The 24,197-nt window shown below is 56.1% G+C and overlaps 2 protein-coding genes across 58 annotated transcripts in view; one reads left to right on the forward strand and one right to left on the reverse strand.

Moving 5' to 3' along the window:
* Nucleotides 1-5,320, forward strand: part of DDX11 (DEAD/H-box helicase 11) — a 36,621-nt gene extending 31,301 nt beyond the window's left edge. For 19 of the 50 annotated variants that reach the window (XM_084956944.1, XM_084956943.1, XM_021092468.2 and 16 more), the window contains 9 exons: nt 1,410-1,482; nt 1,810-1,913; nt 2,559-2,708; nt 2,986-3,054; nt 3,147-3,247; nt 3,573-3,657; nt 3,890-3,968; nt 4,167-4,321; nt 4,413-5,320. In XM_084956944.1, the coding sequence (XP_084813070.1) occupies nt 1,410-1,482; nt 1,810-1,913; nt 2,559-2,708; nt 2,986-3,054; nt 3,147-3,247; nt 3,573-3,657; nt 3,890-3,968; nt 4,167-4,321; nt 4,413-4,442 (846 nt within the window). In that variant the 3' untranslated portion in view covers nt 4,443-5,320. Of the gene's footprint in view, nt 1-1,409; nt 1,483-1,809; nt 1,914-2,558; nt 2,709-2,875; nt 3,055-3,146; nt 3,248-3,572; nt 3,658-3,771; nt 3,969-4,166; nt 4,322-4,412 lie in introns of all 50 variants that reach the window. The other 31 variants (XR_014803975.1, XR_014803965.1, XR_014803976.1 and 28 more) reach the window with 9 other exon arrangements.
* Nucleotides 53-22,317, reverse strand: WASHC1 (WASH complex subunit 1). 8 transcript variants are annotated; one of them, XM_085024553.1, is made up of 14 exons: nt 21,962-22,174; nt 18,885-19,038; nt 8,955-9,066; nt 8,626-8,772; nt 8,352-8,488; nt 7,974-8,109; nt 7,592-7,793; nt 7,336-7,497; nt 6,528-6,686; nt 5,718-5,786; nt 3,643-5,592; nt 2,431-3,350; nt 1,762-2,283; nt 53-1,676 (listed from the first exon to the last, which is right to left on the reverse strand). In XM_085024553.1, the coding sequence occupies exons 2-11, from the start codon at nt 19,031-19,033 to the stop codon at nt 5,456-5,458; spliced, it is 1,410 nt and encodes a 469-aa protein (XP_084880679.1). In that variant the 5' UTR covers nt 19,034-19,038; nt 21,962-22,174; the 3' UTR covers nt 53-1,676; nt 1,762-2,283; nt 2,431-3,350; nt 3,643-5,455.
* Between the last annotated feature and the right edge of the window lie 1,880 nt (nt 22,318-24,197).

Below are 24,197 nucleotides of genomic sequence, written 5' to 3' on the forward strand. Positions count from 1 at the left end.
TTGATAGGTAGCTAAGCTTTCTTTGTTTCAGTTTTCAGCTTTACAGTTTTCCTTTTTCCTTTCTTGATTGTATTTTTAAAAATATGTCAACACCCATAAACTATATACAAGACCTATGTAGCATAATCAGTGTTGATTTATCAGCATGTTCTTTTTTTTGTTTTTTGCTTTTTAGGGCTGCACCGGCGGCATATGGACGTTCCCAGGCGAGGGATCGAATCAGAGCTACAGCTGCCAGCCACAGCCACAGCAGCGCCGGATCCAAGCTACGTCTGTGACCTACACTGCAGCTCACAGCAACGCCAGATCCCTAACCCACTGACCGAGGCCAGGGATTAAACCCTCATCCTCATGGATACTATGTGGGTTCTTTACTGCTGAGCCACAACAGGAACCCCTTACCAGCATGTTCTGGGGATCCTTAGCTCACAAGGTGGTCTTTGGGCTGCATGGTTCTCTCTTGGGTGGAGGGAGCTTCTTTAGTCCGTCCCTTTCTGAAATGTAGACCATTACAAATAACTTCACAAGAACTGTCCTCGTGCATGTGATACTTGGTTTGTGAAGCTGTTACTTTAGGGGAGACACCTAGATAGGGGATTGTGGGTTAAAAAGTAAATATGTCTAATTTTGCTAAATTAAACATTGTCAAATTCCCCAGCCACAGGAGTTGTGCTGTTCTGTATCCCACCAGCAATGTGGGAATGCCTGTTTCTCCACAGAGTAGTCAGCCTTTGGGACTTGTGCCAGTTTGATGGGTGAAAAACCTGGTGCTCTTAAGAGTAAAAATACGATGCATATGTCTTTGCATAGAGCTTCTTATTCAGTAGTTTGCTGGGGCCTAACCATGTATATGTATTTTTTTGTTTTTCCCTTTTTGTCTTTTTAGGGCCCCACCTGTGGATATGGAGGTTCCCAGGCTAGGGGTCGAATCAGAGCTGTAGTCGCCAGCCTAGGCCAGAGCCACAGCAACGCAGGATCTGAGCTGCGTCTGCGACCTATACCACAGCTCAGGGCAACACCCGATCCTTAACCCACTGAGTGAGGCCAGGGATTGAACTGGCGTCCCCGTGGATGCTAGTCGGGTTCGTTAACCACCGAGCCACAACGGGAACTCCCTATGTGTATTTTTTTAACTCTAAATGGTGATTTTGTTGCCCAGCCAGGGTTGAGAATCACTGTGCCAAATTGCCGAATTTGCTGTTCCCGCAAGTGGTTTAAGTGAGGCCGCTGATGCTGGGCATCGTTGATTTTCTCTGCTTTTAGCTAATCTGTTACCAGCCTTTCCTTCCACCTCTTTCTGCTCTTGTGTGTTTGCTGCCTCCTAGCCCAGACCTCCATCTCCCCCTCCCTGTGGGGGCCCCCATGCCTGGGCCTTGGGGAGGTGACAGAGCTGGCCTTGTGGTCTGCAGGTGTCTGACTTCCGGGAGCAGCTGCTGGCGTGTGCCGGGGTGGAAGCTGAGCGCGTGGTGGAGTTCTCCTGTGGTGAGGATCCACGCCGTCAGGTGGCGGCCTCCTGCCATAGTCCAGCCATATACTGTGACCAGGCCCAGGGCCTGAGGCCTTGGGTCGGGCGCTCCATCCTCTGCCAGCTCTCTTGCGAGCTCGCTGTCTCCAGGTTCTCATGCTGTGTTTTCTCCGTCTGTATGGAGAGGCTCGAGCATCGCCCAGTTGGTTCTCTGGAAACGGGGCAGAGGGTGGGTGCTGTGCACAGTTGTTCCTAGTCTGGAAGCCAAGGTTGGGGGTACTCTTTCTGCACAATACCTGGCGGGACAGTCCAGACTCCAGGTCAGCCTCACTGGGTCTTGCCAGGTCACGTGATCCCTCCAGACAACATCCTGCCCCTCGTCATCTGCAGCGGGCCTGCCAACCAGCAGCTGGAATTCACATACCAGAAGAGGGAGCTGCCACAGATGGTCAGTACCAGCCTGCCTGCCGTAGCCTTGGGGGCAGGAGAGAGACTTGGGGCTGGGGGCCCTCTGGCCAGTCCTGGGTATACAGGCCTGGGGTCTCCCATCGCAGCTGGCACAGGATGAATAGTATCCAGATGTTTACCAAGGAAGGTCTGAGCCACCGTACCCCTTGCCCCTTCTGCTAAGTATGTTTCTTTAGGGCGAAGCTCACAAGCGAGCCCGTCACTCCTTGTGCTCCTCTCGCTGTTTGATTCTTTTGGCCCCGGCCAGGCAGGGATGCAGGTGTGGGGGCACAGCTCCAGCAGTGTGCCTGGGGTTTTCAGTGCCGGATTTGTCCTTGGTGATGCTTGGTCCCCAGCTGCCTGCTGGGATGCTGGGGGTTGGAAAAGGGCAGAGTTGGTGGTATGCTAGCTGTGGGTTTCAGCTCTGGTGTGCCAGCATGGTGGCATGCCTGCCAGTCAGACCACCAGTCCCCAGGAGCGTCAGTTGGGTGTGTGGGAGGGAGGGTGGCATACTGTACCCAGGGGAGCCATCTGGCCGTGGTCCTTCTCCTGACCGCAGTCACTGTGGGGTCTGTACTTGGTTTGAGCGGGGCTTTGGGTGGGGTATCAGGAGGGCTCCCTGAAGGCTCCTTGCCCCTCCCCCTAGATGGATGAGACGGGACGCATCCTCTGTAACCTGTGCAACGTGGTCCCAGGCGGGGTGGTCTGTTTCTTCCCTTCCTACGAATACCAGCGCCAGGTCCATGCCCACTGGGACAGGAGCGGCCTGCTGGCCCGCCTGGCTGTCAGGAAGAAGGTGGGTGACCCTCAGCTGGACTTCCCACGTGTGAGGGTGATGGCGCTGAGTCCCTCCTGGGGTTTCCTGTGTCCGTGGAACCAGATGGTCAGGCCGCTTGTGCTGGGGGCTGCTGGCTCCTTACCCGACTCTGATCCCTGATAACCACCCAGAGGGTTTCCTCACAGCCTGTGGGCTTCTCCAGGCCCCAGTCTAGAAAACGTTAAAGCCAAGAGCGGATCCAAGACCCAGGCATTCTGCACCCCTTTTCTGGGAGACATCACCTGTCTACCTTCAGATATTTCAGGAGCCCAAGAGAGCAAATCAGGTGGAGCAGGTGCTGAAGGAGTATTCCAGGTGCATCAAGGTGAGTGTGCACCTTGGGCCTTGGGTAGCACTGGGGGAGGGTGGGAGGGCAGCTGACGTCTTCAGATGGGCATCCGCACTTTGGCTCTGCAGCACTGTGGCCAGGCTGAGGGCATGGTGACAGGGGCCCTGCTGCTCTCCGTAGTTGGAGGGAAGATGAGTGAAGGCATCAACTTCTCAGACAGCCTTGGCCGGTAAGTGGGGGGGGCTTCACGTCTCCTGAGGCTCTGACCCCCACTCCCCTTGCTCCAGGTAGCTGTAGTCTCGTGTCTTCTGAGTCTGTGCCAGGGCTGATCCCTGTATGGGGGCATCGATGGGACAACTCTGGGTTTGACCCTTTGGGGCCAGGGGGAAAGCAAGGCAGACCCCAACTTTACCAGGACTCGAATCTGTGGTCTAGTCAGGATGTCTCAGCCTAGAAAACCCTGTCGAGGTGGCAGGGAACAGGGGACACTGCCGTGAGGGTGAGGCCTTGAGAATCACTCCCGGTGCCAGGGCTCACACGCACCTCCACCCCAGGTGTGTGGTCATGGTGGGCATGCCCTACCCCAACATCAGGTCTGCGGAGCTGCAGGAGAAGATGGCTTACCTGGATCAGACCCTCGTGAGTACCTCCGGCGCCCTGGGGCACAAGGAGAGAGGGTGCCTCACGGCTGTGACGTCCGCGCTGCCCCAGAGGGATGCGATGCATCTCCATGCCCCCCACCTGTTCTCTCAGCTGTTGGCGTTGTACCCCCGAGGCCCCTGGTCTCGCTCCAAAGCCTGGTGTCACTGTCGCAGAGCACACTAGGCAGGAGGCAAGAAACAGCTGTGACAGGTCATCTCTGCCCTCCCAGCCCAGAGCCCCAGGCCAGGCTGCCCCCGGGAAGGCGCTGGTGGAGAACCTGTGCATGAAGGCCGTCAACCAGTCCATAGGTGAGCCTGGGCTGCCCCTGGCTGGCAGGTGCATACTTGGGTGGAGGGCCGGAGAGCGAGGTGACAGGAAGAAGGGATTCTGCCTGCCGTCTCCCCGCCTGAGGGCCGAGCAGAGGGCAGGGACACAGTAGAGATGTCCTGAAGCGGGGGGGGGGGGGGGGCAGGTGCACCTGGGAGCCCCAACCGGTTCCCACCCAGGCAGGGCCATCAGGCACCAGAAGGATTTTGCCAGCATCGTGCTCCTGGACCAGCGCTATGCCCGCCCACCCATCCTGGCAAAGCTGCCCGCCTGGATCCGGGACCGCGTGGAGGTCAAAGCCACCTTTGGCCCTGCCTTTGCAGCTCTGCGAAAGGTAGTCCTGCCTTTCTCTTCCCCGAGAAGCTCACCAACCCTCTTCCCTACCTCCTCCCACCCCAAGACCTGGTGTCTCCGTCTCTCCCCAGTTTCATCGTGAGAAGCGTGGCTCTTCCTGACAGCTGGCCGCACCACCGCCTGCTGGCCAGGCCCCTCCTTACCCGCCTGCGTGAAGTGTTGTCTGCCTGGGGCCTGGTCTGCAGAGCTCCTTCCTGAGGAGGAGAGCGTGGTACCCTTGGATCAGTGGGCTGCCAGGATCCAGGAGTAGGTGGAAAAGCCAACAGAGAAACTGAGGCCGGTCCTGAAGCAGCAGTGGGCTCGGCCCTTCCTGGGCAGCTCCCCACACCACGCCTGGCCAGCCTTTGTGGGGCGTGGGGGCTGCAGCACCTCTGCTCTTGCTTGTTTCTTGTCTCCACATTCTTCGAGGTGACAGGGAGCCAGCCCTTCCTACCTCTCCCTTTCTCACTAGAATGAGCTATTCTAGAGCTTCCACTCTCTCCTGGAAACTAAGTGTTCCCCACTCTGTCCCCTGGTGTCCTGGGGCTCTCCTGCCCATCTCAGCTCGCCTTGCCCCAGGCAGGCAGGAACTGCCTGCTTTGCCTCCCCCCTGCAGCACTGTCCTAACCTGCCCTCACCCCAGCAGCAGCTTCCAGGCACCTCCAGGCCCTCCGAGCCGGTGGCACCTCCCTCCCTCTCTGCCGCCTGAGCCGACTCCAAGACACCTCGTCCCCTGACATCAGCGAGTCTGCCCAGGGCCATTAGGCTCTCAGCGGGACTATTTTTAGAGACCCTGTGTCTGTCACTGAGACATTTTTTCCTGTGTGGAAGTCTCCTTCCATCCGGCTGTACTGCTGACTGCACCTCCTCTCCTGCCCCCCGGCCTGAGACCAGGGGCAGCAGGACAGGCCCCGTTGGGAGGGACGCCTGCATTCTGCAAACACAGAATAGATAGGATAATTAGTTCCTTAATTAAAAGTGTACTGTTGGTTCGTGCTCAGTTGTTGCATCACACTTCTTTATTGATACTTGTACTCTTTTCCCTCAGAGTCTCTGTCCTGAGATGCCCCCCTCTCCCCACCAGGAGCCTGCTGGGCTCTTCTGCACATGGGCACGGCAGCGGGGGGGGGAGCCCTTAGGATTCCCAGTCGTCCTCGTCCTCCTCTCCTGGGGGCTGTGGGGGTGGCAGAGGTGGGATGGAGTCTGACATCCGGGCAAAGGCTCCTCCTGGCCCCTCGCTGGCCCCTGGCCCAGGTCCTTTTCCAGAGATACCTGGGAGGGCAAAGATCAGGTCAGGGGTGAGGGGCTGGATGGGCACTGGGCCATCTTGGCCTTAGAGACTTGAAGACAGAAAAAGACATAGCCTCAGCCGGGGCGGCCAGCGTCCTGCCTCCTACCTTTGCGCCTCATGGCCAGCTTGCTGAAGAGATCGGACATCAGGTCCCCGCCTTGGCTGGTGGCTCTCGCTGCAACGGGAAAGCCCCGGGGGGAGATGAAGGGACCAAGGCTGGGCTGAACCTGGTCCTGTGCAACCCCTTAGGACTCACTTTGTCTTCTGTGCTTTCAGCACACCCAGCCCAGTCCCTAAAAAGCCACCAGGTCACCATAGCTCACAACCGGCCCCTCCGTGCCCACCAGGTCACCACGGCTGGTCGAGCTTTGGTCAGTGCTAATAAGAAAAGTGCACCTTGAAGCAGCACAGCCACAGTCCCTATGAGGCAGGCACAGATGAGCGGTCCCATGGGGAGGTGAGGAATCTGGCTCAGAGATGAAAGGCAATTGGCTTGGCATCACAGTGCAAACCTCAGAAGCAGAGCTGGGACTCAAAGGACTGTGGACTCCCAGGGTGCTGCTGCTTTGGGCCCAGGTGTGACATTTATGTCAGCGCTGGGGAGTCACAGTTGACGTAATCCGGGGCCTCAAGAGACTTGGAGAAGCAGGACTGAGCCAGGTCCCTGACCATTTCCTTGGACAAGTGGCAGAGTGCAAGAAGGTTCCGGTACTTTGAGCCGGTCAAGGCTCTGGCCCCAACAGGCTTAAGGGGAAAATTCCACTAGGCAGGGTCCGAAACCAAAAGGAGCCCGAGCCCAGGCTGTTAGGGAGGGCCACCGGGCTGCCTGCAATGCCCTGAGGACAGCAGGGCGGTGGGCAGAGAGCACCCCACTGGCGCCTGTGGGGTGAGTGCCCTGCAGTGGGTCTGACCCTACCTTGCTCCTGCTCCTTCTGCTTCTTCTTCTCCAGCTTGCGCTCCTTGACGCTGCGGAGCTTGGCCTTGCCGATGCCCCCAGCCTGGCGGATGGACTCTAGCAGAGTGGCCCGGCCACTGGAGGGATCAACCACTTCCTTGGGCGCTCCCTGGACGGGGACTAGGGGTGGGAAGGGCACGGGGAAGAAAGGCTGCTCAGGCAGGGCCGCTGGGGGCCAGCCCAGCCTAAGGTTCTGCCATCCAGAGGCAACCGTGGGCCGTGGGCTACTCTGGAGGGAGTAGCTGGGAGGAAGTAGCTGGTAAAGCGGCGCTCAGGAGGGAGACCGCGCAGGGCCTGGGTGCTGACCGCATCCGCCTGTGCGCATGCGTGGAGCCTGGCCCGTCCAGGCTGCACACGTGGACCCTGGCGATACGGATGTGCTGAGGCTGAACTTGACTCACAAGCTAACAAAGGGTTTTTGTGCCACTTCTGGGTGGAGCTAGACCGGGAAATACAATTTTCTAGTAACCAACCCCCTTCTCCACTGGTTTAAGTGGGACTGCGACACCCCACCCCTGCCCAGGACCCGCTTGCCCAGGCTCCCTGTACCCTGGAGGTTAGAATTCCGGGGCTCCAGAGGCAAGGTTTGAAACCGCTCTTTTATGAACCCAGTGGAACAAGATTTTGAAATTAGAACTATTCTGCAAATCTAGAATGTATGACCACTTAACCAAACCTACAGAAAACCTGCCAGGGATCCAGAATTTAGAGATGCCCTCTCAGAAAGGCAACCCTCTCCCCACCCCGCACATCCTGGCACTGCTCTTACCTGAAGGAGACCCGCCACCGCTGTCATCTTCCCTGGCGGTCTGTCCTGGAGGAGCCGTGGGCGGGGGCGGGGGTGGGGGAGCACTGACCAGCACTGCCGGGGCTGGGGGGGGCGGAGGCGGTGGTGGGGGTGGGGGTGCCGTCAGCACCCCATCTTCTAGGTCTGGGACAGAGTGTCAAAAGGTGTGAGGAGCCTTGGCAAGAAAGTGGCCAAGCAGGGGGCTCCCACCCAAGTCCATTCCCAGCTCTCAGCTCACCTGGCTTGAAAGGCTCGGCCACCTCCGTGTGGAAGGTGGGCAGCTCTGGAATGGTGCCAGGGGCCGATGGGGCGATGCCGGGGCCTAGGTCTGCACTGTACATGAGATCATCGGCCACGCCCGGCAGGTCAGGCAGGTAGGATGGTACGTCGATCTCAGGCACTTGGCCCAAGTCGGGCACGTAGAAGTAGTTCTCTGGCATCTGTGGGATAGACGGGCTGTTGGGGGCTGTGGGGAAGGGGGCTGCAGTTTGGTCCTGGGCAGGGGCCTCACACACGCCCAGCCAGGCAGGGTAAGGGGCTCATCAGACCCCTGGCCTAGACGGCGCTGGCAGGGCGAAGCCTCCGCCCCCCGGCCGACCCAAGAAGCGTCGACTCTTCACCTGCTGCTCCAGCTGCTCTCTCTTGCTGATGGACAAAGGGGCATCGAACAGCTTCTCCTCCGTCTCTGCCCCCAGCATCACATGTGTCTTTGTGACAGCACCAGCCAGGGGATCCAGGAAGACGTACTTCTTGTACCTACAGAGGTGGGGTGGAAGGCAGACGATCCAGCACCTGTTCTCAGCCCATGGTCCTCATCACCTTTCTGACTCCATCAAGACTGCCATGAGCTGGTACTGGCGTCTCCCAGGCCTTACAAGGCAAACCCAACTGGTCAGGGGCCTCCTGGCTCCCTGGCTTCCACCGCACCCGACATCAGTGCCCTCACTACTCCAGGCCAGCCTCTGCCCACCCCTCCGCAGCCCCCACCCCCGCCGTACAAGTTCTCGGTGGTGTTGAAGAGCAGTAAGGAGCTGACGGAGCTGATGTTGCTGGGCAGGCCCCCCAGCCCCTCCTCGGCCTCATCCTCAGGCTCCGGCTTGGTGCTCACACACACGGGGAAGTACTTCAGCTTCTCCTGGGGGGTGGGGGTGGGGGTGGGTTTCAGTGACCGGCCAAAGGGACCTCTGCCCACTGCAGTCAGAATCCTCTTGGGGGACAGAACCCTGTGATGGGCCTCAGTTCCTCCCCAACATCCAGGCACCCCCATAAGACCTGCAGGGCCCGCTCATCCAGGGGGCGGTGCTTGCTCTGGATCCTGTGGCGGGGGCGCCTCTGCAGGCCAGGGTCCTGGGCACCCGTGAAGATGGAACCGTACTCCCGCAGGCGCTCTGGAGCTGGGTACTTGGCACTGGAGAACACCTGTGGACACGGGAAGCTGGACATTACTTCTTTGGGGGGTCCAGGTTAGGCATGGGGGGACTCTGGGCAGGAGAAAGGCTTGAGGTGTGGCTGGAGTGCACGTAAGACCTGGCAACTCCGGAGGCCTAGGGAGGAGGTAGGGAGTGGGATTTCTGGGACTGCCCACCAGCCACTGGGGCTACCTTAATGGCCTTCTTGCTGCCCTTGATCTTCTCAATCTTGGCCTGGGCTAAGGAGACCCTCTCCCCAATGGCCTGCAGCTGACGCCGGCTGAGCTCCACTCGCTGGGAGATCCTGCCGTGGAAGAGATCGAAGGGGCTGGAGGCTGCTCCCCAAGGCCCAGGGCCTCTCGCGCCCCTCCAGTGGCTGACGGCCGGCCTGCACAGCCAGGAGCTCGGGCAAGGACTCTTAAAGCCCAGCGACACCTGCTTCTCAGGGCCGGCTTGGAACTGCCCGGGGACCAGCACCATCCAAACTGAAGGCCCTGGGAAGGTTTTCTTCTATTGTATTAAGTTGCTTGGAGTCTGGGCAGGAATGGGCCACCACCCTAGCCCCATGCTGGCACCTGCATGTGCCATCTGAAGGGACGTGGCCCCTGCCTGCTGGAGTTTTCAGTCTCAGGGAGAGGTGAGCAGAGGCAGAATTGTCATGACTCACATGGAGGAAACCAGGGCTCTGTGAGGCAAGTGACAGGCAGGGCTGGGCCTTGATTCAAGTGCTAAGCCGTACACGCAGGACTGTCCCCCACACAATCACTGGCGCTGGGAAAATCAGGTCCTCACCGCCGGCTGCATGTTGAGGTCGACTGCCCACGGGCTGCCCCAGCCTCCTCTCCAAATCGGTGGGCTCCAGCAACACGGTGCCCTGCTGTTCCCTGAATAGCCGATGCAGTCTCGTCCTGAGGCCTCTGCTGTCCTCCCAGACACCCACACGGTGGTCCTTGACTTCACTGACCCCTCCTCACCAAAGCCTGGCCAAGCACGGAATCTAAAATTGCACCTGCCACTGTCCAGCTGACTCCACTGTCACACAGAGCCACCACATACCTTGCTCTCTGGCCTGTGCGCCCCTAGGCTGGGGTCTGCTCTCTCTGTATTCCCAGCGCCTGGCAGCTGGCACCTGCAGGGCTCACTCTGCAGTTACTGAACTGCTAACACCCCGCACCCCAAAGGTGAGCGCACACGAGTCTCTGTTGCGCCCTGAGTTATTCAGCAAAACACAGTCGTCCTCGTGCAGGGTCCCTCTGGCTCGCACTGCCGGGGCGCCCTCTGGCCAGGTGCTCCCCACCTCCAGGAACACCAGCCCTGCCCGTGGCCACCGCGTTCCATGTACAGAGCGGTCACAGCTCCTCAGGTACAGGGCAGGAGTGAGGACACAGCGGGGGAAGAGAAACGAGGCAGAGCTGCAGGCTCAGTTCCTGGGGAACGGTGGGAGGGCACCGCGGGTGGCAGGCAGGTGGCCCGTGGTCTCCAGGGTCAGAGACCACATGGCCAGTGAACTCCAAGATTTCCTTAAAGGTTTGAACAGTCAAGACTCTGGGTCGACCTTCTCAAACCACCCCGACCAACTGTATAAGGTTTTGGCTCCCAGCAAACCCACCAGATCAGCCAATTTCACAACCCAGAGGTCTCCACCCCCTGATGAAGTTTCCTTTATTACTCCTGGCTCCTCGTGCGTGGGGGCTCAGGGACACAGGGGCTTCAAGCAGGCACCCAAACCAGCTCAGTTTGCCTTGACAGGCTAGTCTGAGTGGGGCAGCAACACAGAAAGAGGAGAAGAGGCAGAGTTTCCTTCCAGGAGAGATGCAGAACCAGCGAGCTGTACGAGCCCTGTGTTTCCAGTGGGGAAAACGGTCTCCCCCCCGTGAATGGGTTCTTGAGCACAAACCGCTTCCTCCGTGCCCGGCTCAGCCCCACGCTGCCCAGTGCTGAAGCAACCTCATGGTTATGTAACTGCTCCCCCTGAAGTTGGCGTGGGGGTGGGGTGGGGGGGGCATCAGAACTGGAGATGGACAAAGCCAGCTCCAGGGCCTCCACCTGATTCCTCAAAAGCAACAGACATCAAGCTTAAGAGCCAACCCCAGGCAAATTTTGGGTATGGCTTATTAAATAGAGGGTCCTGAGGACTCAGAAATGGAAGAGGCAGATCCCCCGGGGCTAGCATTGTTCTAAATTCTTGTCTGACAGGGTTATTAGACCAGGGTCCCACAGGAAAACCTTGCACACAGTGTAGCTGGAGTCAGCAAGGATTCTGATGGCCTCTCACAAAATCCCGTGGACAAGATGGGGCTGTGGGGGCTGGAGGGGCACATTTAGGAGGAAAATCAGAGCCAGATGAACAACAGCACCCAAAGGTGCCGTGGAAGAGTGGACTGATCTCAGCCTGGCACGAAGGTCTCGGCAGGCCCTGTACGGCTCGCTGATGCTGGGGTATCCAACAGTGAGGGCCAAAAATCGTCAGCACGATGGAATCAAGGCTCATGTGGGGAGTTCCCGCCGTGGTGCAGCAGTTTATGAATCCGACCAACATCCATGAGGATGCTGGTTCGAGCCCTGGCCTCGCTCAGTGGATTAGGGATCTGGCGTTGCCATGAGCTGTGGTGTAGGCCACAGACACGGCTCAGATCCAGCACTGCTGTGGCTGTGGTGTAGGCTGGCAGCTGTAGCTCTGCTGATTTGACCCCTAGCCTGGGAACATCTATATGCTGTGGGTGCAGCCCTAAAAAGCAAAAAAAAAAAAAGACTCACATGATCTTGAAAGGCCAGGCCGACAGAAAACACAAAACTGATAAGGAATGAATGTGAAGCCCAGCATTCAGGTTTAAAAAGTCAAGTGCGCAAACACAGAGGATGGAGGGTTAGCGGCAGCTCAGGGGAAAAAAGAGCCAGAGGCTTCGGTTACCTGTAAGCTCCGTCTGAGCTAAAAGCATGTAAAGCAGCTTGGAGAGGCAATGAGATCTCAGAGCACAGCGCTGCCTGTCCCTCTCTCACCTTCTTCCAATAACAGGGACTGTCCATGCTCTTGCAGGTGCTACAGACACAGAGGTCCGGATTAAGCAGCTCATCTATGCCAGACACCACCTCAGCCATGGCTGTGCCCATGTTTTAAGAGAACTCTGAATTCCCTTCTGGGCTGTCTGATCCCCACTGCATTTCTGGGATTCAGCACCTGGGACAGTGCCTGATATGAACAGACACTGGCTGGATAAAAAGTGACAAGTTAATGAACGTCCAGAGGAGGGTGGTGAGAACCATGGTGAGTGAGAAACTCCCATCAGACAAGATAACTGGAGGATGTTCTCGCTGAAGATGAGGTGACTTCGAGAATATGCTAATTCCCTTCAAATATCAAGAAGATCACAAGTGCTGTCAGGTGGAAAAGTGATTACTCTGTCACCCCAGAGAGGGAGCTGTGTTAGAGCCAGTGGGAGGAGTTACAGGAGGCAGGACTCAGTTCTGCATAAGAATTTTCTAGTAAATAGATGCACCGCTGTGCAAAGCAACCAGATTCCAGCTGGATGCCCTGCCAGGGATGCTCCAGGGGAGATTGCTGTGTGGGACAGGCGAACGCAAGACATGATTTCCAGAGCTCTTTTCTTACCCAAGAGTCTGTAAGGCTAAGTAATGGCCTGCTTGTTGACAAAGTCCCCAAGTCGCCTAATCTCAGACCAAGGATGAGAAAGAGGTTTCAATTTGTGTGTCATCACTAAGACTGGCAGTGATGGTCTAGAGGGTGGTTTAGGAAGGCATGCTGGGCCGGGTTGGGGCTGGGACCAAGAGCCATGACTGATTTGCAAAGTCCACCACGAGGTGGGGATGGTGGCAAGGGGGCATGGTGTTTGCTGTTCCTGATCTAGACCCCCTGGCTTGGAGGCTGGCTTCAAGGCAGTTCAGTTTCCAGGCTCATCACTGGCGTCACGTCCCTACCACCTGTCACTGGGACACCGGCATGGAGGGACCTGGCTCAGTCAGTCTGCTCAGAGCTGGGACAGAGGAGCATCAGCACACACCTGCCTCCATCGGGGAGGTAAATAACTACAATGTCCCACAGGCCTGGGGACAGTGGCAGTGTGGCCTTGGGCAAGTCACTTAACTAGACTACATCTTATCTTCTTCAGCCAAAAATAAGAATAGTAACTTCTACCCTGCGGGATTGCTGTAAAGGTCAAAATGAGCGACTATGTCTCATGACCTGTGTGTCGACACATCTCAAGAACCTGGTCAACACTTGCCTTTACCACCCAGACTGGGAGGGTGAGGGGCTCCAGGCAGTGCTAAGCGGACACAGAGAAGAAAGTTCCAAAGGAAAGAGACTCTGCAAGGAAGCACCACGGAGGGGGGAGTGCAGAGGGCTCCTGGCTGGGGCCTGGAACGTGGGGCCCGTCAAGGTCAAGGAGGGACCTAGGGGACACACTCCCCCTGGCGAGGGAGGGGGAGGATGGCCAGGGCAGCACCTGGGTCCCTGTCCAAGGCTGACCCCCATTACCTCTGGGAAGATGTCTGATGATGCCAGGTAGGCTCATGGACCCTGCGGGGACTGCCCCGACTCCAAGCATCAGGCCCACCAGCCGCTGGGGTGTGGGGCCTCCCTCACACCCCCCTCCCTCCTCCCTCCCCCGCCCTAACGGCTGCCTCTCTGCCCTCAGCCCAACCTGAACCGCTCTTGCTCCCCTGTTATCCTCTCCACTCCTGGGGTAATTAAGAATGATCTGCTAATTATGCAGGCAGCTGATTGAGGTCCCCTAACCTCAGAGGCACCAGGTGCCAATCAGCAGGGAGAAGGGGGGAGAAGGGGGAGAAGGGAGGAAGGGCTGATGGGGAGAAAGAGTGGGGAGGAGGAAAGGAAGAAGGGAGGAAGGGAAAGGCTTTGTCGAGGCAGAGTGGTCCGGCGGGGGCTGCCGAGAAGGGCAAGTGACAGCAGCCCCGTCCTCCGCCCGCTCCTCCTGCAGCCCCCCTGCCTATCGTCTAAGTCGTGTGGGCAGATCTCCTGGACTGGCCCTTCCCGGGGGGACACAGCCGGTGAGGGCGGGAGCTCTAAGCAGGAGGAAGGGCCAGGGAGGGGCTGCGGGGAGCGGCTCCAGGCGCCTGCAAGGTGCCCGTCACTCTCTCGGGCTCTGCAGGCTGCGCTGCGGCAGGGCAGGAGGAAGGAAGCGCTCAGAATGCTAATCGCCCAGGAGCTCACCTGCTGCAGAACCGGGCAGAGGCTAAGGGGGGCGAGGGGCCGGGCCTGGGGCGGGGGAGGTGGCGACAGAGAGCGTCTCCCCTCTGCCGGCGGCGGAGCACGTTCAAGGGGAGGGATTCCAAGCTGGGGTCACGTCCCCACCACAGAAGCCCATAACAACAGAAAAACGCCGAGCCTGAGCTGTGGACGGCTGCAGGAGCGGGGCACACCCTGCTCCTCCCTTCCCTTCATCCTCATTCCCAATCTGTCACCATGTCCTGTCATTACTCCCTTTGAAATGTCCCTTATCTGCCCTCCCTGCTGCAGCTCCCTGGGCCGCAGCCTCTTCCCCTCAGCACTGCTCCCCTCCTCGACGGCTCTCTGATGAACCTTCCCCAAACTCTTCTGTCCCAGCACTTTCACCCTATCCTGCAGTGAAGGAGCTGCCCGAGAAGGGCAGGCGTACCCTGCGCTGGCCGGACTCAGGTCCCACAGCCCAGGTGGGCCACCCTCCAGTCAGGCCTCAGGCCCTTGGCGCCCATTCCTAGGCCCCAGGGGAGGGCTGTGGGCCAGCGTTCCTCACCTCCAATCAGAACCTGTCCTGCGTGGCCCTGTTGGTGCCCGTCCGTCAGGAGGTCTCCCCTGACCCGCGGAGCAGGCTGGTGCTCTTCCTCTCCAGCATCTGCCTCCTCCTCATTCAAGTAACAGCCCGTTTCCTTTGGGGACACCACTAAGGGGTGCCTGTAGGGCCTCCCACAGGCTCAGCCCCGCACTTCAAATGAGGCTAAACCCAGGGCCAAAGGGCAACCTTGGCAGGTGACCAAGGTCTGAGCCAGCAGTGTGTCACCCAGCGCCCCCTGGCTCCAGGCCAGTGGGAGGGCGGGACTTCCGAGGAGACGCCGCTGCGGAGGGAAGCACTTCTTCCTGTTGGACCTGGACCTGGGCCTGAGCACGAGATCTGGGCCTACTGGCTACCTTGCAAGAGAAAGGCCTGTCTGGGGAAGGGACCAACCCAGAGCAGCAAGCAGGGACGGGATGAAAGCAAAACCAGGTCCTGATGACGACATGTAGCCTGCAGCTCCAGAGCCTACGAGATGGGTGGTTACTTTTGCTTAAATAGGTTTAGGGCTTCTGACTGATAAATATGCTGCCAATTCTTCCTCACTTCTCTCTCCTCTAGATCCCTCGGAGCCCACGCAGTTCATGCTGTGTGATTCCCAATCAGCCCAGACTGCCGCTTTCCCAACCTAGGCCATGGCGTACCTGAGGACAGGAACCAGGCACTACACACCAGGAGGACCCCTCGGCCTGAATGCTGGGCACGTTGTGGGGGATCAATGGGCCGTGGGAGCGGGCAGAAGCCGGCTGTGAGAGGAGCCTGCTACATCCCTGGGGGAGGCCTCACCCATGTTCAACTTACTTGCCACTCCCACCCGGGAGATGGCCTTCCTGCCCTCTGCTCGCCACACCCAGGGGCAGGGGGGACATGAAAATGTCTACAGGTGCCAAACACCAGGAAGGGAACGGAAAGCATGCTACATGGCCGATGCTCCCCCTACCAAAAGGGAGGCAGACAGACATGGAGCGAGTTTTCATTCTGGTGAGGAAACACAGATGTTTCTTTCTCTCTCTCTCTCTTTTTTTTTTTTTTTTTTTGATCTTTTGTCTTTTTAGGGCCACACCCGCGGCATATGGAGGTTCCCAGGTTAGGGGCTGAATCAGAGCTGTAGCTGCTGGCCTACACCACAGCCACAGCAGCGCAGGATCCCAGCTGCGTCTGACCTACACCACAGCTCAGAGCAATGTCGGATCCTATGCGAGGCCAGGGATTGAACCCTCATCCTCATGGATACTAGTCGGGTTCATTAACCACTGTGCCACTACAGGAACCCCGAGGAGACACAAACACGTCTGATGGATTGTTTCTGGCAGGGGGCGGCCATAATCTGGGACTAATGGCTCTTCAAGGCCTGTGTCCTCTTGCCTCGTGTTCCCTGGGCATAATTAGCACAAAAATGAGCACAAAGCGGGCACCTAACGCTTTCTGTTACCGATGATCGCAGGTTAAGGGAGGCCGGCACAGGCAGCACGTGAGCAGAGATGACATCACCGGACGATAAGACGGAACATCACTGAACGCCTACTACAGACACGGCACCTCAACTCCTTCCTTCGCATGTTTCAACTCATTTAACCTTAACAACAGTCCTCAGAGGAAGGTACCACCATTATCACCACTTTGTCGACGGGAACCCTGAGGCTTAGACAGGTAAGCAACTTGCCCAAGGTTGCAGAGCAAGCAAATGGGGAAGCCAGACTGGAGCCCAGGAAGCCTGCTCCAGAGGCAACCCCCTTAACCACGGCTGGCACCGCCCTGTCACAGTTACATCCTGATGGGCCCGGGGCACAGGGGCATCAGCGGGCAGCTCAGAGGCAGAGGAGGCAAGAGCATGGATGTCTGGTCTGTGTCCAACTGGAGACAATGATCCCATTTCCTGTCTCCCCCCCCGGCCCCGGCGGAGTTCCAGCAGGTGGAGGAGGAAACGGTGCTGCAGCGATGGGGGTTCCTGGTCTGGGCTCCAAGCAGGGGAGGCTGCGGGAGACCTGGCCAGGAGAGGGACTGACTCAGGCAGTCAAACACTCCAGCCTGGGGGAGGTATGATGTGGGCGCCCGGGAAGCAGAAGGTCTAAGCCCATCTCAGCTCATGGTCAGAGAAAGGTAAGGACCCGCATACACAACAAACCGGAGACTTTTGCAAGAAGCAGCAAAAACCATGCACTCAGGTTCAATAAACATTGGGGGACAAACCACAATAGCCTGAGGGCTGTGCTGGATCAGCATGGGTGGAACAAACAGCCACCGCACCCTGCACGAAATCGTTGCTGACCTCGCCAGCCTCATGAAGTCTCGTGCTCCAGCCACCCTGGCTTCCACTCAGGCCCCCACCTCGGAGCTGGAACGCATGCCCTTCTTCCTTTCTGGAATGTTCTTCCTCCCATCCTACCCACTCATGATGACTCCCACTCACCGTTCAGATTTTGCCGTAAATGCTTTTCCTCACAGATGCCTGACCTGACCGGGCAGATCGTGTCGGGCCTCCTGTCAGCACAGAGACAGTGGTAATTCCAGAGCCCTGCAGCCCCAGGCCCCAGGGTGACCCCTGGCTCTGCCACTCAGGTAAGTCTCCTGGCCTTTCTGCTTCAGTTTCCTTATCTACGACAAATGGAAACAACCACAGGCCCTCTTCCCAAAACTGCTGGGAAGGCTGGATGAGTGGCACATGGTTAATGTCCTGCAAATATTAGTTGCTGTAAAAACAGCAAAAGTAAGTCTTATCACAACTACAATTAACTCATCCACAATGGATCCAGGAAAGCCTGTCTCTGCCGCTGGAGTGTATCTTCCAGTCAGGCAGGGAGGCTGCCTTATTCGTTGCTGTAACTGAAGAGAGTAGCACACCCAAAGCAATAGAAATAAAAACGAAGATAAACCAATGGGACCTAATCAAACTGACAAGCTTGTGCACAGCAAAGGAAACCATAAAAAAACCAAAAAGACCACCTACGGAATGGGAGAAAATAGTCTCAAACAAGGCAACAGACAAGGGCTTAATTTCCAAAATACACAAACAACCCATACAACTCAACGGCAAAAAACAAACAACCCAATTGAAAAAGGGGCGGAAGACCTAAATAGACATTTCTCCAAAGACATATGGCTGGCCAACAGGCACATGAAAAAAGGCTCAACATCACTAATTAGTAGAGAAATGCAAATCAAAACTACACTGAGGTCCCACCTCACACCTGTCAGAATGGCCATCATTAACAAGTCCACAAATAACAAATGCTGGAGGGGGTGTGGAGAAAAGGGAACCCTCCTACACAGTTGGTGGGAATGTCAATTGGTACAACCACCATGGAAAACAGTATGTTCAGGAAACTAAACACAGAACTACCATATGATCCAGCAATCCCACTCCTGGGCATATATGCAGACAAAGCTTTCACTGAAAAAGATACATGCACCCCTATGTTCACTGCAGCACTATTCACAATAGCCAAGACATGAAAACAACCTAAATGTCTAATGACAGATGAAGGGGTTAAGAAGTGGCACATATACACAATGGAACACTACTCAGCCATAAAAAAGAACAAAATAATGCCATTTGCAGCAACATGGATGGAACTAGAGTCTCATACTAAGTGAAGTAAGTCAGAAGGAGAAAGACAAATACCATATCACTTATATCTGGAATCTAATATACAGCACAATTGAACCTACCTAAAGAAAAGAAACAAACTCACGGACATGGAGAACAGACCTGTGGTTGCAGAGAGGGAAAGGGAGCGAGCGGGAGGGACTGACTGGGAGTCTGGGGTTAGTAGATGCAAACGACTGCATTTGGAGTGAATAAGCAATGAGATTTTGCTGTATAGCACAGGGAACTATATCTAGTCACGTGTGATGGTACATGATGGAGAATAATGTGAAAAAAAGAATGTATATATATATATATGTATAACTGGGTCACTTTGCTGTACAGCAGAAATTGATAGAACATTGTAAATCAAGTATAATAAAAACTTTTTAAAAATACAAACTTAAGTCAAAAAAAGAGAGAGTAGCACACAAGAGGTGTTGGAGAAACTTTTGCTGACTGTAGGGATAAGTGAAGGAACGGAGCCCCCCAGTGGGAGGAAGAGCCTGAGGTGGGAGACCTGTGGATCCCCAGGGAACCCACAGGTTCTTCAGGACAGTATATAGTGAGCTCTTAGGACAAAAAGTTCTAAGCTAGGCACCCAGCTGGGCCCCTTGGACACATGGAGGCCAGCTGGGTCCCCCTCGGAACTAAGAATCACCAAAAGGGGCGCATTCCTGGGACTGGAGACATGACGGTCCAGCGTGGGGGCAGCCCTGGTCAGGTAAGGGTGGTAGCAGCACTCACCTGCTAAAGATGTCTCCGGAGACCTTCTGGAGGTACTGGAGGGCATCCGCCACCTGCTGGATGGCCTCCTCTCGCCGCAGGTCTGGCTGTATGAGGGGGACTGTGTAGGTCTGACCGGCCAATGAATGCTGGGTCCCCGTGGGGGTCATGGTGCCTGGGGGTGGAAACTGAGCATTAGGACTGCCCCACATTCACCCCCATCCGCCCACCACAGAGCAAGGTGCCAGGGGAAGAGCACACAGCCCCCCACCCAACGGTCTGCACAGGTTCAGTCTGGTGAGAGGCTGAGAGCTCAGGGGAGCAGGTGTTCTGTTGGGTGAATGAGGGGGTGAAACTGGTCAGGACCGGAGACTGATGAGAGGCACTCAGAGGTGCGACACTGAGGGGCTGCCAGGAGGTGCTTGGTACCTGGCTAGGTACCCTTCCCTCCCTCCTCTCCCTTCAACCTCCCAGGCCTGGATGAACAAAAAAGTAACCCTGGTTGCAGAGAGAAGAGAGCAATGGATTTGGGGTGTGGGGCGGGGGGGACTGTTTCCTAACTTCCTGCATCAACTGTCAGATGCTCCCCGGGTCTGGAAGAGCACAGAAAACCTGGACTCCTGGGTTCTTCTCACTCTGGCCCGAGAACCCGCTCCTGAGATAGGACAGGCAGTGGCTGGAGAATCCAGGCATGGGGATGTTGGGGCTCTGCTCTCCCAGGCCAGAGCTAAGGGGGGCCAGGAGGAAGGAGGGGCAGGTGGGGGCGGGGGACAGGAAGGAAAAACACTCCTTCCAACTGCAAGAGGAGGGCAGAGTCAGTCTATTTATACCGGGTTTAATTAACTCCGCTCCCTGGTGCCACCAAAGCAGCAATCACACTGCAGTCGGCACTGATTTGATTGGCAAGAGAGGCAACCGGCAGAATATTAAGGCACCAAACCCCTATAAATAGGCCTAATCACAGCCCCTCAGTAGAAGACAGGGAGGAAGACATTAATCAGGCCTGGCACTCTGCCCCAGACCCCTTCTAGGTGCCAGGTTGGGGCCCCTGGTTGCAACAGAGGTGTGGGTGGGGCTGGGTAAGCGTGGCAGGGAGAGTTTAGGAGACTTCATTTGAGCTTCAAGTGCTGTGGGGCATGAGGTAAGCTGCTTGCCTTCTCTGACTAATTCTTTCCATTTCTCATCCTACAGACTGAGAACAGCACTGCCCTCTGAGAAGTGGATATTTCAAAGTCTCCCACCAACACCCTCAGCAAGCGAGAGCTTCCTCCTTTGCTCCCTCTGTTGGCGTCCCCCACCCTTCCTTCTACACAGCTTCTCTCCTGCTCTCCCCAGGCCAGCACTTTTCCTGATCTGAGATGGTTTTCCTCCAGCAGTTAGCTCCTCAGCTCCCCAGACCTGAACCTGCTAGAAGCCTCATCAGGGCCCAGGCAGGGGTAACTCCTTATCAATGACCAAAGTGGAGCCAGCTGATCCCAAACCGTCTGAGGACCCTAACCCTCTGGGAACCCTCTGGGAACTCACACTCCTTTAAAAAATCCCCACCCCACCCCCTTGCATTTACACTGATTCACATCTTACAGATGGGGAAACTGAGGTACAGAGCTTAACATAGTTTCCCCATCTGTAAGACAGAGTAAAAGGCAGAAGGTACTTTCTCTGCACATCTTGACACACATTCCTCATGGTTAGTCACCACACCCCGTGTGTACACACACACACACACACACACACAAACACACTCATGGTGGTAGCACAAATCTCCTACCCAAAGAAGCAGCAGGTCTGCTAAGAAACCGAGTACAAGTAATTAGTGGTTCATTCATTCTGTCTGCTAACAAGTGCTGATCAGCTATTAGGTGCCAGCCAAGATCACAACAAAGATGAACAAAGATGATTAGGATGCCATACTAGCTGTGAAGACAGCCTGGAAAACAATTAAACAGCAGGTGATAAGTGCTCTAATCCAACACTAGGGAACACTGAGGAATAAATCTCTCCTGAGGTCAGAGGAGTCAGGAAAAGCTCTCAGCAGAAGCTGTACCCTCCCGACCAGGCCCAGGGAGAGCACCCCAGGTGGAAAGGACCGTTGAACAAAGATGCGCAGGGGAAGGGCAAGTGGTTTGGGCAGTGAGGATGAAACCATCCTTCGGCAAGTAGCAGGAAAAGAAAGAGAGGCCAGACTGTGAAAAACACTGAGTACCACAGCAAGGAGTCTGGACTTGAGCCTGCAGACCAAGAATGAAATCCTTAGATACCGTCATCCGATACAGCAGCCACTAGCTCCATGGGCTAGTCAGCACTTGAAATGGGCTAGTCAGAACCAAGATGTAGTTTAAGTGTAAAATATACACTGAATTTCAGGCTTAGTAGCAAAAAAAAAAGAAAAAAAATCTCATTAAAATTTAAATATTGATTACCTGCTGAAATGACATTTTAAATATAGTGGGCTAAATACAATGTATTACTTAATTTCACCATTTCCTTTTAAAGTCACATATGCGACTCATACCTTAGGGAATCTGGTGGCTCCCTAAAAACTAAGACCTGTGGCTTCTCCCAGGGAAGTGAACATACAGTATACCCCTGTCTCACAATGCTGTTTATAACTGTGGAAGTGCTCAGGACCCCTCCCTGACACCTGGCTTGGCTGCAGGCAATCGGGACCCAAGCAGGTGTGGAGTCAACCAGGGGCCGGAGCGCTGGCCGCAAAGAGAGGGTCTAAGCATCCAGTGCAGAGACCCGGGGTGGAGGTGGGCAGGCCCGAAGGACCGGGCCAGGACCCAGGAAGTGTATGCTGGAGCCGGATCCTCCCTGAGAACCGACAGGGGCTCCCCGGGAAGCGCGGGCGGGCGGAGGATTGGCGCCCAGGGCCCGGGTGCGGAGGGCACGGGCCCGCCTACGGAGGCCCAGGCCGGCCCCTCCGGGCGGGCAACCAGCCAGCGGCCGAGGCGGAAGTCACCGGGCCCGGGCTCGCCGTTCAGCTCGCGGCTCGACCTGAGCCTCCCAAAGCCGCTCCTGCTCCTGGCTCCTCGGGTCCCCTCCGCGTCCCGTCCCCGCCCCCGCCCCGCGCGCCCCGGCCAGGCCCGTGCCCTCACCTGCGCACCGCCCGCCGGGCCCCGGCGCCTCCCGCTCCGCCTCCCCGACGCTCCCGGCCCAGAGTTCTGGCCCCGCCTAGAGACGCCAGTTCCGCCCGCTTCGCGCCGCCGCTCTTGGCCTGGAGCCGCCAGCCGGCGCCTGGCTCCCTAAGGCCAGACACTCCGCCGGCCCAGCAGCTCCGCCTGACTGCCCGCCGGGTGCGACCCCCGCGCGGCCCCGCCCCTGCGCAGCCCCGCCCCGCCCCGCGCGGCCCCGCCCCCGCTCTGCCCCCGCCCCCTTTCCTGGGCGACCCGCTTGACTGACTCGTTCAGCCCAGATTTTCAGGTCTTGGCCTCCGCGGGCGGAGCTCCCGCCCAGAGCCCGCCCAGTTCCCGCCCTCGTGTATAAAGTACAAGCAGGCCGCAGGAAGACAAATGGGGTACACTTATGTGTGTACTTATGCGAGGTGCCCTGAACCATCAGATCCGAACAGAACCAGAACGATGGAGAGAGTTATTGTTTAACGGATAGAGTTGGTGACAGTATCTGCTTGACCACACTTTAATCAGGCTCTTCCGAGTCCTCTTCTCTACTAGACCTGCTCTTGAGTCGCCCAGTTTTGTGAGACTCCTGTTACTCACTTTAGCCAGAGTCACCCCCCTCAACGCCTCTCTAGCAGACCAACCTGGTGTCTGACCAAATTCCCTATGCCCCCACCGCTGTCCCTAGGTGATGTCCCATTCCTGACCTGCCCGCTTGCAGCAAGAATCCTAGCTAAGAATTACCCTACCCTCTTAATAATCCCCCCCACCTCCTTGGCTAGAAGTTGCCACTTGTCCATGCTGTATTTGGACTTGACCCCGGTTCTATACTTACCTTTTTCCCCCCTGTTGCAAAGTCCTGAGTAAAATCTGCTTTTACTGCTTTATTACTGTGCGACTCTGGTTTTCTTTAACATGTCAGTTTGGGATGATGAAAAAATTCTGGAGATTGGTAGTGGTGATGATTGCACCACGATGTATGTAATGCCACTTAAAAATGGTTAAAGAAGTTCCTGTTGTGGCACAGTGGAAAGAATCCGACTAGCAATCATGAGTTTGCAAGTTCGATCCCTGGCCTCGCTCAGTGGGTTAAGGATCTGGTGTTGCCATGAGCTGTGGTGTAGGGCACAGACTGGGCTTGGACCCTGAGTTGCTGTGGCTGTGGCTCCAATTCAACCCCTAGCCTGGGAACTTCCACATGCTGCAGGTGCGGCCCTTAAAAAAAAAAAAAAAAAAAAAAAAAAAAAAAAAAAAGTTTAAAAAGGCAAATTTTATGTTAAAATTTTGTTTCTACAAGAAAAAATAGCTAGACTTTTAAAAAAAGAGACATTTAAAAGTTAAATATATACATTGAGAACTATGTCTAGATACTCATGTCGCAACAGAAGAAAGGGTGGGGGAAAAAACTGTAACTGCAATGTATACATCTAAGGATGACCTGACCCCCTTGCTGTACAGTGGGAAAATAATAATAAAAAAAATAATAAATAAATAAAAGTTAAATATATAAAGGAAGTGTCAGTCCAGAGATCCTGTAGTAGTAGCTCCTGGAGCCCATTGGCTTGTCTCAAAATTCTTGGCTCCTCTCTTTCAGGGTTGCCAGATAAAAATACAGCAAGCCAGGAGTTCCTATTGTGGTGCACAGAAACGAACCTGGCTAGTATCCATGAGGACTCAAGTTCAATCCCTGGCTTTGCTCAGTGGGTCAAGGATCCAGCGTTGCTGTGAGCTGTGGCATAGGTCTCAGATGAGGCTTGGATCTGGATTGGCTGTGGCTGTGGTGCAGGCCAACAGCTACAGCTCTGATTCGACCCCTAGCCTGGGAACATCCATATGTCGTGGGTGCTTAAGTAAGTGTTTGTTTCTATTTGCCAAATATGGCAAAGTTACTCTCTTCCTAATAGTCTTAATTTTCTTTGTTTCTTTCTTTTTCTTTTCTTTTTGGCCATGCCTGCATCATGTGGAAGTTCCCAGGCCAGGGACTGAACCCAAGTCACAGCAGTGACAACACTAGATCCTTAACCACTAGTCAACCAGGGAACTCCTGAATTTTCTTTTCTGATGAGAATGTTGCAGTGACTTGCTGGCTGCAGCATATGGTTCCCATCAATAACAGAGAAGAGATGGGTTTCCACTTATATTATAGACTGAATGTGTCCCTCGCAATTTAATGTTTTAAAACCCCAACCCCCAATGTGACAGTACTTGGGGCTGA

This window comes from Sus scrofa, chromosome 5 (genome assembly GCF_054392235.1).
Source record: "Sus scrofa isolate SSC_HxYL_T2T_F1_AM1 chromosome 5, Sscrofa_HxYL_maternal_Yorkshire_Landrace_v2.0, whole genome shotgun sequence".
NCBI classification, from domain to species: domain Eukaryota; kingdom Metazoa; phylum Chordata; class Mammalia; order Artiodactyla; family Suidae; genus Sus; species Sus scrofa.

Bases quoted from the DNA above. Each gene is read 5' to 3' on its own strand.
- WASHC1 (XM_085024554.1), bottom strand. From the start codon at position 20,689: ATGAATGAACCACTAATTACTTGTACTCGGTTTCTTAGCAGACCTGCT. The intron at 9,067-18,884 runs GTGAGTGCTGCT...CTTCCACGGCAG, and splicing joins TCCGGAGACATCTTTAGCAG to GATCTCCCAGCGAGTGGAGC. The intron at 7,794-7,973 runs GTGAAGAGTCGA...TCTATCCCACAG, and splicing joins GAGAGCAGCTGGAGCAGCAG to ATGCCAGAGAACTACTTCTA.